This window comes from Phyllostomus hastatus, unplaced genomic scaffold, assembly GCF_019186645.2.
Source record: "Phyllostomus hastatus isolate PE091 unplaced genomic scaffold, TTU_PhHast_1.1 phas_contig_29, whole genome shotgun sequence".
NCBI classification, from domain to species: Eukaryota; Metazoa; Chordata; class Mammalia; order Chiroptera; family Phyllostomidae; genus Phyllostomus; species Phyllostomus hastatus.
The window spans coordinates 27,705,598-27,718,006 of NW_025333835.1; the positions used below are offsets into that span (position 1 = coordinate 27,705,598).

A 12,409-nucleotide genomic window follows, 5' to 3' on the forward strand; every position below is an offset into this window, starting at 1 on the left:
GTAAAGCAAGCAACTGTAAGTGACAATGTGCTTAAGGTTCTATTTACAGTCATAAATCAACATCTGCGATAACAGCATGGCAGGCCATAAAGTAGGGTAGCTGATAGCATTGTTTTCTTGGGGTGGTTCAAGGGTCAAAGAAAAGCAGGTCACACAGAATCTTCTTCCTTGTTTGAGTAGTGGAGCCAAACGAAGAAAAACATCCGAGCGGGAGGTGCGTGGGCAGCGCTTCAAGCAGTAGCCTGGGCTACGTGTTGTTAGTGTTGGCCATTTTTATCACTGGTCAGGTCATGTGAAGACAAGTGAGTCCCTCAGAATTGTCTTCCTCATTGTATCCACCGCCTCAAATAAAGATTCTCCTTCACTCAAATGTTTGTTGTCATCTAGTCTGGGCCGTGTGTATGGCGGGGTAAGAGTCCAGTGGTAGAGAGGAGCCCAAAGCTGGACTGGTGTGTTCATCTGGTTTGTTTTGGTTTTCATAGTTGTTGCTGAGGGGAGGTCAGAAAAACAACAAACAAGCAAGCAAACAAGCAAACAAACACCTGGTGATCTTGAAACTGAGACGTGAGGCCAGAACACCAGCCACAACGAGTTAGAAAAAGAACAGACTCCAAATCCAGATGCAGCGTGCTGGGAGGTGGACCCACCAAGCGCCTGGCCTGACTGGTGGGAGGTTTGGAAGCCGCCACCGTGCAGGGACCCGAACCAGAGTGGGGGGCAGGCGGTGGGAAAGGGGACAGGACTGCGCAGAGACCCGCTGCCAGGTTCACTAAGGCTTCCGGTACCCGGGGCACCAGACAGAAGGCGGCAGCCTCCGGCCCAGCCCGCCGCATTCCCAATGTCGGGCGGGACGGGGGCGTGGCTCCGCGCATGCTCACCTCCCGGCCCTCCGCCTTGGCGGAACTCGGCAGGCGCCGGAAGCACAGGCAGCCGCTGCATGGCGCAGGCGGGGAACACCGGCCCTGGGGTCGGAGGGCAGTGGGGCGCGGGCATGGCCCGGGGGCGCGCGCCCTGGCTCTGGGCCCTGGCGATGCTCTGGCAGGTGGCAGCCGCGGGCCTGCCCTTCCAGCGCCAGTGGCCCATACCCTACAAGTGAGTGCGCCCGTAGGGGCGTGGCGGGGCGGGAGCGCGCATGGCCCGGGGTCAGCGAGGCCGGGGATACTTGGCGGGTGGGGGGACTAGCGCCCGCTCTGGGTAGGTGTCCCGGTCACACTGCTGTGCGGCTCTGTGTGCAACGGCTCCGTGTGCAACACCTACGGCTCCGTGTGGAACGAAGTTGACAGCTCCGGAGTGGCCCCTGCTGTTGCATGTAGTCCTGGGGACACTCTTCCTAGGGACACTTGAGCCAGTGACGAATGACAGGCTCAGGGCTGACCTGAATTACAGAAGAAAAAGGGAGTAATGTTGTTTTACCGTGTGATTTGTTAGATTATTTGAATAGTATGAGGAGGCTTTGAATTTCGCGTTCATGATGTCATGCGCCATCATTAGTTATCATCAGTGCTTAACTTTTGGCAGAATTTACAGCTTGGTTGGCCGGGACTTACCGTTTTTATTATAGCTCTAAAATTCCAGAAGTCCTAGGATCCCGGCATTCCTGGCTCCTTGGGTCCCAGGCAAACCCGGAAGGTGATTGACTTTGTCCACTCTTTTAAGTGAGGAGGCGGGTCACTGGTCAGAAGTCTGGTCAGAAGTCGAGGGCGGAGACTGCAAAATTGTGAAGCGGATTCCAACTTTGACCTAGAAGAGTGTTTACTTGGCCTGATACTGTCGGATGGATGGCTAAACGGAGAGAAAGAAAACATGGGGGCGGCATCAGGCATGGGAAAGGCGAGCAAATTTTGAAAACGCACAGCTACTTTGGATGACAAAATAGTGACTGGGAGGACTGAGTTCCGGATTCTAACTGCTGCAGATTAAATCAAGCCCCACCATGACTAGCTGTGAGATCTTGGGGAGTTACTCAGTATCTCTGTGCCCACATGTCCTGAGTCAGGCAGTCAGAATAGTAGTAGCACTTACCTTGGGTATGTTGGGAGGGTTAAATCTAAATGCCAGCTGTGGTCAAACCTGGATATTGGTGTGTTCTGCCCAATGGTTTGTACCAGTTCTCGCTTTGCTTGATACACCTGAATGAGAGGTTTAGGATTGATGCTGGTTTTCTGAGAAATGCTGATAAATGTTCATAAGAAATAAAAATAAATATTCAGTAAAAGAATGAGGAAAATGTAAATCCAAAACCACTTGATTTAAGGGCAGAGTATTGAATATGACTTCCTACGTTTGTTTAAAAGTTTCAAGTATTAAGTATAGGCTGCCATCTAGTACCCTCAACTGAATGTAAGGACATTAAGTTCATGCTTAAATTATGCTTTTGCAATTACCTGTGACCTAAAATAGGTTTTGCTGTGGGCAGGTGAAACACACATAGTTATACATTTGTTTAAACCAGGTAAGCACCTATCGAACATGTAACTATACCTAAATCTTAAAAACTTTCATGAGGGTTAACTATTTTTGGCTAACATCAAGATTTTAACTTAAAATAGCAATTTTGTTGATGTGTTAGGATTGTAAAACAGTAGATCCAGCTAGAACCTTAAGGATCTCGGATTCTTAGTATATATATATCGATACCTTCTTTTCCTGTCATCTTCCCCTGCCAGTGTCTTATATGGAAGGGGACCAGTAAGTGTTGAGCTGAATTTAGCTGTAGTCCCATTGCCCTGGCCCCATCAGGCCACTTTCTTTTCTTGTTGCATTGTTGAAGTTACCTCCTAAAACTGACATGTGAAATAAAAATTTGGGTTTTAAAATGTGCAAGAAGAAGCAACCTAAGTTAGTGGTTTCTTTTTATTAGACGCTTCTCCTTCCGTCCGGCACCAGATCCTTACTGTCAAGCTAAATATACTTTCTGTCCAACTGGCTCACCCATCCCCGTGATGAAGGGTGATGATGTCATTGAAGTCTTTCGGCTACAAGCCCCAGTGTGGGAATTTAAATACGGGGACCTCCTGGGACACTTGGTAAGGATGCAGCTTCACTTTCTAAATTTACTTAATTAAATGACGTCATTATTAAGTGGATTTAAAGGAATGTTTCAGATCATGTTTATTGGTTTTCCTCCTAGTATATTTAAAATGAGTGGTGAAAAAAATGTATCAGGTTTCGTGATCCTGTTGATAAGAAATGCAATTGTACTCATCCCTTTCAGTATTCTGAATCCAAACCCAATTTCTGTACCCAGCTCCTGGAAAGTAAGAAGGGAGGAGGCTCAGAGGAAGGGCAAAGCAGGCAGGAAACACTTCTTCATGTCCAGGTCCGAGGAATGCACTTTTCCGAGGCTAGTTCACCATTTGAGCCTCTCATCCCCCGTGAGATACATAGTGTTCCTTCCTGAGACTGTGGCTTGGAGGCTTTTCTTAGTCATGCTAAGTGGTAAGACAGTTAGGACCATGTCCACTTAGCTTACGTCCTTCCCATCTGAGATGCGCTGCAGTGGACAACGGGAGAGGATGAGGGCCTGGAATCTGAGGAGCCAGAGTAGACAGGAGAATGGCAACATGGAAGAAGGAACAGCTGACTGGTGGATTGTAGTTGTGGTCTATCGAAGTGGTTCCTTCACGAATACTTGTATACTTGTATGATCTTTACACAGAAAATCATGCACGATGCCATTGGATTCAAAAGTACTTCAACTGGCAAGAACTACACAATGGAATGGTATGAACTTTTCCAACTTGGAAATTGCACATTTCCCCACCTCCGACCTGAAATGAATGCTCCATTCTGGTGTAACCAAGGAGCTGCCTGCTTTTTTGAAGGCATCGATGATATGCACTGGAAGGAGAATGGGACGTTAGTTCAAGTAGCAACCATATCAGGTAAGTTTGAGAAATATGACAGCATTTTCTGATTGCATTAGTGTCTAAATGACAGAAAGGATTTTCATTGAGGCATTTCAGTAATGTTGTACTCAGCCATTTTCAAATGGTGTGCTGCAAGATTTTTTAAAACATGCAATACCTGAGTTTAGTTAAGGGCACTACCCTGTTTTCCCTTAGATTTTCTTTTCTTTTTTTTTTTTTAAGATTTATTTATTTATTTATTTTTAGAGAGGGAAGGGAGGGAGAAAGAGAAACATCAATGTGCAGTTGCTGGGGGGTCATGGCCCGCAATCCAGGCATGTACCCTGACTGGGAATCGAACCTGTGATGCTTTGGTTCACAGCCCACGCTCAATCCACTGAGCTATGCCAGCCAGGGCTCCCTTAGATTTTCAAATTAAAAAATGACAACAGCCAACAAAACAATAGCCATCCAGTGTGAATAAATCAAAATTAAACCTATTTTTCGTCAGATCAGCAAAATCTATACATTTTGGTGTGCCACAGAATTTTAGTAATTAGTTTATATGTGCCATGAAATGGAAAAGGTTGAAAATTGCTGGTCTACTTTATAGGGTCAATTTATAAAACATACTTCTGGAACCCACAGCCTTTGGCCCAAACTATTACACGCACAAAACTTCACCTGTAAGTGGTGACAAGTAGCTTATCTCCTCTGTTCGCATGGTAGAAATGAATGAAATGATAAAAAACACTTGACATAATTTAATTGTACTTCTTAAATAATAGAGGGAAGTACATAAAATGCCTGGAAAAAAATAACTGATTAATGGACCTGTTAACCACACCTGAAAAGAGGCTTTTAGTGATGACACATGAAAATGTTTTTATCCTGAGAAATGCTAACAGCCGCCACTCAGCGGCCTTCCTCTGGGCCCGGTAGAGTTCCCAGGGCTTTATGTGTGTCACAGCATTTATCCTCACAGCAGCCGCCAGAGTGTTGCTGTTATTTCCCCCTCTTTACAGATGGAGAAACTGAGGCACAAAGAGGTCAAAGTCCCACCACTAAGGAAGGGGGGCTCCAAACTCGGCAGCCAAGCGCTGTTGACCACGTTCTTAGCCACTTCACTACATGGCCTCCCAAAACATACGTGATCTTGTGCATTCAAGTCCTCTCGAGCAATTTAAATATTTTCTAAGATTTTCTGTTTTTCAGATGTATTTGGAAGTTGATGAGACAGTTGGAATTTTGCTGCGTTCGTTGCATTTACTTAGTGTTAAAGAAAGGAATTCAGCAGAACTTCTCCCAGAAATTGGCCCTATGACCTTGGTCACATTCCTCTCGCTGACTCACTGCCCATGTGCAGAGTGGGCATGAGGCGACCACTGCTTTTAGATGTAGGGAGCTTGCCCTTATTGTTTACAGAGCTTACATTAGAAATTGTTCTCCACAAAAGTGGAAACATAATAAAAGCACTGTTTGTGATAACAACTACTCAGTGAACCCCAGGACAAGAGGAAATTATCACGCTTTCTGCTTGTATGGCTCTGTACAAAACATTCTGGAGTACGTTCAGTGGGGAGGATAAGACCCCCTTCTTTGTACAAAGAAGGAATTAAGGTTCGGTCAGATATCACAACTTACCTTTTTTTTAAAGTCACAGAGCTTGACGTAGAACCAGGAATAGCGTTGGTGTGACTTAGGTGTAATCTGGGCATCTGTGAAGTATGCACCATGTTGTTTTCTAATCTTTCAGCGGAATACCATGGTGTTTTGTACTTTCTAACCGATGTGCTCCAGAGCATCCCAATAATGTAAAGGTCTGTTTCTCTTTTAACTGTGCTCTGTGTAATAAGTAGCTATGCTTTCTTTTATTCTAGGCCAGTTCATATTTCTCCTTTCTCATTTCCTCCCACCTCATTATCTGAAATTCTTTCTGCTGACATAAATGTATGGTCAGTGGACAAGTGATCACTATTTTCTGTAAAATAGTTTGTAATATGCCAGTACTTAAAAATCTTTTTAAGTTACTCATTTGCTTTGTGATTAATCTTATCCACTGGCCTTTCTTCATGTTACAAAATAGTATTTTGAAGCATTCTTATCTCCTAATTACAGCACTAGCTTTTCCAAGTTGAAGAACACTAAGAACAGTATCCCCAGTTTTAAGAAAACATGTGTGATATTATTCCACAATTTTAATTTATAAAATTGATAAAGGCACTCTATTCATTCTACTTACATAGCATGAAGTACTGATTATACAGAGTCAAGATGGAGTAACTTAAGAACAGTTCACACACAGTGACCAAGTGAAGTGCTGAGGCCAAGCTCGTTCGGCATTATAAACACCCAGAGAGGCTGTAACCATGCAGAGTATGGTGTCTAATTAACATTTAGAGTCTCCTGTGTGCGGGTCCAAGGTTGTAGGAGGGAGTGTTAGCCCCCCCGCAGGAGTCCGTATAGTCCATGAACCTGGTCAAAAACATTTCCAGCTTTACTGGATTTATTGGAAGAATTTGTGTGGTGTGTAGAAAGATTGTAAGCAGAACCCCAACAGCTGCAAGCACAAGGAGGAAAATAAATACCAAATATTCCAGGCGGATGGGGTATGGTGTTTCCTCTTGTCGCGAGAGAAGACCAGCCTTCCATAGCTGCCCTCAGGAGGGTGCGCACGCCACGCTGCGGGCACACCGCGCTTTGTGACAGAAATGCTCGCATCTCGCCCTCCTCGGCTCTTCGTGTACTGTCTTTGCCCGTTCACTCCTTCCTCTTCCACAGCTTTTCCTTGCTTTCTTTTTCTCTTTTACCTCCGAATACAAGATTTGTTAGGTAGGGTAGAGAAAGACAGTTTCGGCATGGGTATAATTTTGCTTTTGGCTGTAGCTTCAATGATTATAGAATTAGTATATATGACTTCTCTTTATATACCTATTATATCTAATGTGTACAATTCAGAAATACTTTGTCCCTTGAACATGGAATAAAATTGGCTGAGCTTGGATTTCTTTCATGAGATGCAGGTTTGGAAATTCAAAAACTGTCCTTTATTTATGTATATTCATGGCCTTAATCTGGTCAGAATATTTTACTTAAAACATGATTAGCTTTGATATTCACATAAATGATTTTTTTTCACTAGGAAACACATTTAACAAAATGGCAAAGTGGGTAAAAGAGGACAATGAAACAGGAATTTATTATGAGACGTGGACCATCCAAGCCAGCCCAGAAAAGGGGGCGGAGACATGGTTCGAATCCTACGATTGTTCCAAATTTGTGTTAAGGACATATAAGAAGTTGGCTGAACTTGGAGCAGACTTCAAGAAGATAGAAACCAACTACACAAGAATATTTCTTTACAGTGGAGAACCTACTTATTTGGGAAATGAAACATCTATTTTTGGGCCAACAGGAAATAAGACTCTTGCTTTAGACATAAAAAGATTTTATTACCCCTTCAAACCACATTTGTCAACTAGAGAATTTCTGTTGAGTCTCTTGAAAATTTTTGATGCAGTAATTATACACAGACAATTCTATTTGTTTTATAATTTTGAATATTGGTTTTTACCTATGAAATTTCCTTTTATTAAAATAACATATGAAGAAATCCCTTTACCTAATAGAAACAGAACAATCTCTGGTTTATAAGACCTTTATTCTCATGCTCTTTTCCATCCTACCACCAGCATATCAGTTTTTCATGGAGTGTTTTTACATTTGTGTATTTTTCTAGGTCTGTCTTCCTTGGGGCAGGAAGGTAACATGCACAGGGGCAGAAGTGCTGCATAATAATACCTCAGGAGTTTTTTTGGAAAGAAGCTGAAACTCTATAGTGTTGGCCAGAGTGAATATAGTACATGATCTTAACTTGTCTCCAACCCTTTATTGATATGGAGAATTAAAGTTTGTATCAGCTATATAGGCTCTTTAGATCCAACATTTTAAAATCTGAATATGGTGTACCAAGATTTTAAAACTATACTCAGTGACATTTTCATGGTAGGAGCTACTTCTGGTATGATAGTTATGCTTTTTCATTTAAGTACTTTTTGGTAGTTTACATTGCCTTTACAGCTCTTGCAACTTTTGGAACTGCTTTATTAGTTTGATTTTGTTTCATTCACTTAAGCTTAAAGATTAATTTGGACACCATAGCTACAGTGTTGTAGTCCTCTGACCATCAGTATTTAACTAATTAATAGGAAAGGGAAGCAAAGGGAACTAGATATTGAGCTTAATATAATGGAGAGTTTAGGCCTATTTGCTTCACCAGGAAGCTACAGCTTCACACCCCAGGGGGTCATAGCATTGCTTCCACAAGATTAACACTCCTCCCTTCCCCCAGTCTGGTACCTGATTGTTGGGGGCACAGGGGAGGTGCTGGACCATAGAGGCCTGTCAGTCTAACTAGGGGGTGTGCACCCATCCAAAGTGCGTGAAAACTTGGGAAGCAGATTGGTCATTTTGAGCAACCACCTGGTCTGTCACAAAGCCAAGCTCCTGGTTATTACCCCAGGGGAACAAAGAACTTGCTCTCTCTCTGGCTGGGGACCTGCTGTCCCCCATGCACTCACGCATTCTCTCTCCCTAGCCATGTGATCTTAGCAGCCACATGGCCCATGTCCACTGGGACTCCTCACGCAGGCTCCAGGAGGGAGCCTGAATACCTCCGCACAGCAACAGACTGCAGCTGGAAACCCCCGCGGAGCCAGCTGGATGCGGGACTGCACTGGACTTGAACATGGAGCGGGAACTCTGAGCAGTGGCCTTCAGCCTGGCCCTGCTGAAGACAAGAGTGGACTTTTTCCTTGGCGAGATGGATGGAGATGGGACATTGGGAAGTCAGAACCCCCTTAATTTTACATCAATAAAGTTCAGTGTGGAGCCCCATCTTCCCATCCAAGTCTCAGGAAATTCTTTTCCTCGTGATGCCTCAAGAACCCCACTTCCACCAATAACAGTTCCAGATGTACTAAATACAGTGAAAAAGTGCACAAGTGTTTGACTAGCATTTTAGAACCAGCCAGTAACCAGCACTGTGTGATTTAGGAATCTTAACATCTTTGAACCTTAGTTTCATCATCTCTAAAATGATTCATCTGTCAGGATCGTTGTAAAGATTGAGGCCATGTATGATTGGCATAACAAGGTCACTAAATGGTAGCTATACTATTATAATCAAAGAATGAACTACCATCCTTGATCTTGCCTAATGAAGTTTATGGTCTGGCCTCTCCTGGGTTTTGTAGTAATTGCCTAGGCTTTGAGCTGGTAGCATAGTGTTTCTGCAGTTTGAACGTGGGGCATGGGAGTAGCTGACTGCGGACACATCCCCTGTAGCCCTCCCTCTGCTCACTAAAGCTGCCAGCTCAGAGGAAGAGGGCAAACTTCTGAGAGGACTGCCCTTTTTCAGGGATCTCCAAGTAGCTGTGCTTCCAATCAAGGCTATCAAAGAAGGTTACAGGGTCCTTTGAGTGTTGGAAGATCAACTGAACACATTGTCTCTATTCACAGAAAAAACACCAGTCAGTAAGATGATAAAGCAGAGATAAGAATAAAAAACCTGTGTTTAGTATTCAATGTACCAATTATATTATTCAGGCTGTACTAAGATTTGAGTGCTTCCTGAATTGACCATTGAATTCTTATGAAAAGCCTAAGCATGGAATATTATTTACCTGATCCAAAAGAGTAAATCAGGGCTTGGAGTTTAAGTGACTTTCAATAGCTACCCAGCGAGTGGTAAATAGAGCCATGTTTTGAACCTGGTTCTACTGTCTAAACGGGATGCACTATCAAGCATTACAACTTTCAGCATTAGTGTGGTCCTCAGATCAGTGCCTGCATCATGTTACTAATACCAGACATTAATTACTACTGGTTTGTAGGATATGAAGCATTTAGACTTTTAAAGCAACTTGGAGTAATTTTGTTTCTGTTGACTCTAATTTTAAAAACTGGGCTTGTATTTTATGTCATTTACTTCATTTTTCCAAGAACTTACTTTTATTGTTTTTCAAAACTGAAGGCACCATACGGCAGTCTGAAAATAAAAACCCAACCTTTTAGTATAGATGGCTTTAGAAGCTGCACTTTTAGGCCTGCTAAAGGCTTAGTCAAGTACTGAGGAGAGCTTGTATCTTTGCACTATCTCCATCTAGTGGCTAAAGTTGGGCAATGCCAACCTTCCCCGGATTCTTAGGCTAGGTGCTCCCTGAAAACACTACTTTGGATTTCCAGAACTGTACTGGGGTAAGGAGCACAAATTCCTGTGCTGTTTGTGTTAACTGTGAGCCACAGAACTTGGTTCCATAGCAAAGACAAATGAGGACATCTGTACATGAAACTCAAATTTTAAAGTAAGATTCTAAGTTATGTAAGAAAAAATTCAAGATTTTTCATTGTTCCTAAGAATATTAATAAATGGAGTTCTGTGAGGGTAACAGACTGAGGTGACTATAGCATAGAGAGCATTGAGTTCATGTGAGTACTTCTTAAGAATTTACTAAACCTGTGAGCTGAACTTACAAGTTGAAAAGGGGCTTTGGAACAGAAATGATTTCAAGAATGTTTTCAAAATGGGAGCTGGGAAGCCAAAACATAGCCAGGCAGGAACTGGCTAATTTAACTTTGTGGGCCTTTGAGTTGCTGTATAACTTTAATGTGATTGCCAGTTTTCGGTTAAGTTGTAAATTAACAAAATTTCCTCTACTTCTAAGAGAATCCATTTTATTGAAGTTTGAATTATATAAGGGCTTTACACAATAAATATATCCTCTCATCAATTCTGGCTCAGCATTAGATAATGTATACCCACAAAGTGGCATCAAATACATTTTTGTAGGTGCAGGAGTATAGTCAAAAGGTAAAAATAGCTATTAAACTTTAGGTATTTGGAACCTTAAATCAAAATTGGCTCTTAGAAATCAGAAAAAAAATAAAAATTAGGAAGTTTCATCCAGTTCTATAATCTGCTTTGGTGGTGCTTCATGAATTCTTTGGGACTGAAGTTCCTTTAAGATGATGACTTCATTTTTTTAAAGAAATTGTAGGCATGTTATACAAAGAGCAATGCTCCAAAAGTACACCATTTTTCCCTTTTCACAGTCAAAGACAAATGGTTGGCGAAATTTATTTCCAGCACCGTCCTCATATTTACCCTTTATTGTCCAAGTACCTTTCTGCTCCTCAAACTTACCTTTTCTCTCCCCTATTTAAAATGAGAGGATATTTATTATGTATCTTCTTATGGGACTGATTATTCTAAAGATAAGCTTGTAATGAACTTTGAGGAAAAAGGTTTTGTGTCCTTTTTTAAAGGAAAGTTAGGTGCCAGCAAACAGGTGAAACTTTTATGGCTACTTGGTAACATTAAAACCAGCTCCACAGAGACTGCAAGCTGGTACAGCCACTATGGAAAAGTGTCGAGGTTCCTCAAAAAATTAAAAATAGAACTACCTCACAACCCAGCAATTCCACGTCTGAGTATATATCTGAATTCTAAAACACTAATTTGAAAGGATACTTGCACCCCTATGGTCACTGCAGCATTATTTACAATAGGCCAGCTATGCAAGCAAACTTAAGTGTCCATCAAGAGACTAGATAAAAAGTGGTGGTACATATATAATACAATGGAGTATGATTCAGCCATAAAAAAGAATAAAATCTTAACATCTGTTATATTCATAGACCTAAAAGGTATTATGCTAAGTGAAATAAGTCAGAGAAAGACACCTTATGATTTCACTTATACGTGGAATCTAAAGAACAAAAAAAAATGAATAAAACAAAAACAGACTCACAGACACAGAGATCAAACTGCCAGATGGGAGGGGAGCTGGGGGGCTGGGTGAAAAAAGTGAAGAGATTAACAGGTACAAACTGGTAGTCACATGGATGTCAAGTATAGCATAGGGGATATAGTCAATATTACCATAACTATGTATGGTGCCAGGTGGGGTAGTAGAACTATCAGGGAATCACTTCAATTACGTAACTTTCTAATCATGCTGTATACCTAACATAACATAACTAACATAAAATAATACTGAATGTCAACTGTAATTGGAAAATAAAATGACCTTTCACTGGAAGGCTTCATTCCTTCAGAATGCACTAGGACAGAATTCCTAACCCCTTGCCTTTTCCAGATTCCACAGGTTTGCTTTTCCTTGGTTCGTGACCCCTGCCTTCACCCTCAGTCTTTCATTAGGCCTTTTCAACTTTTACAACTCTATTACAATAGCTTCTGGACATTTTTATAGAGGATAAGTAGTACAATGACCAATTTTTCTAAATCAAAGAAATTTTGAAACCTAAAGCTTTGTCTGCAAATGACGGATGCTACCCTAGGGCTGTAGAAAGTAGGACATTTTCCTGTATTGGTTTCTTTATGGGTAGGAGTTCTGAATATTGAGTGATGTTATAGTTGTAAGTCAATACTGTGGAAAGAACCTTATAAAGTTTACCACAATAAATGTAAACATGATTTTATAAAGAACACAATGAATTCATTCATCTTAAAAAAAAAAAAAGCCCCACTGGTAGCCTGG

General features: G+C 41.9%; 1 protein-coding gene across 1 annotated transcript; it reads left to right on the forward strand.

The window, feature by feature from the left end:
* Nucleotides 1-133: 133 nt before the first annotated feature.
* CLN5 (CLN5 intracellular trafficking protein) lies at nt 134-8,746 on the forward strand. Its single transcript, XM_045838940.1, has 4 exons — nt 134-1,092; nt 2,861-3,026; nt 3,659-3,884; nt 6,991-8,746. The coding sequence occupies exons 1-4, from the start codon at nt 839-841 to the stop codon at nt 7,500-7,502; spliced, it is 1,158 nt and encodes a 385-aa protein (XP_045694896.1). The 5' UTR covers nt 134-838; the 3' UTR covers nt 7,503-8,746.
* Nucleotides 8,747-12,409: the final 3,663 nt, after the last annotated feature.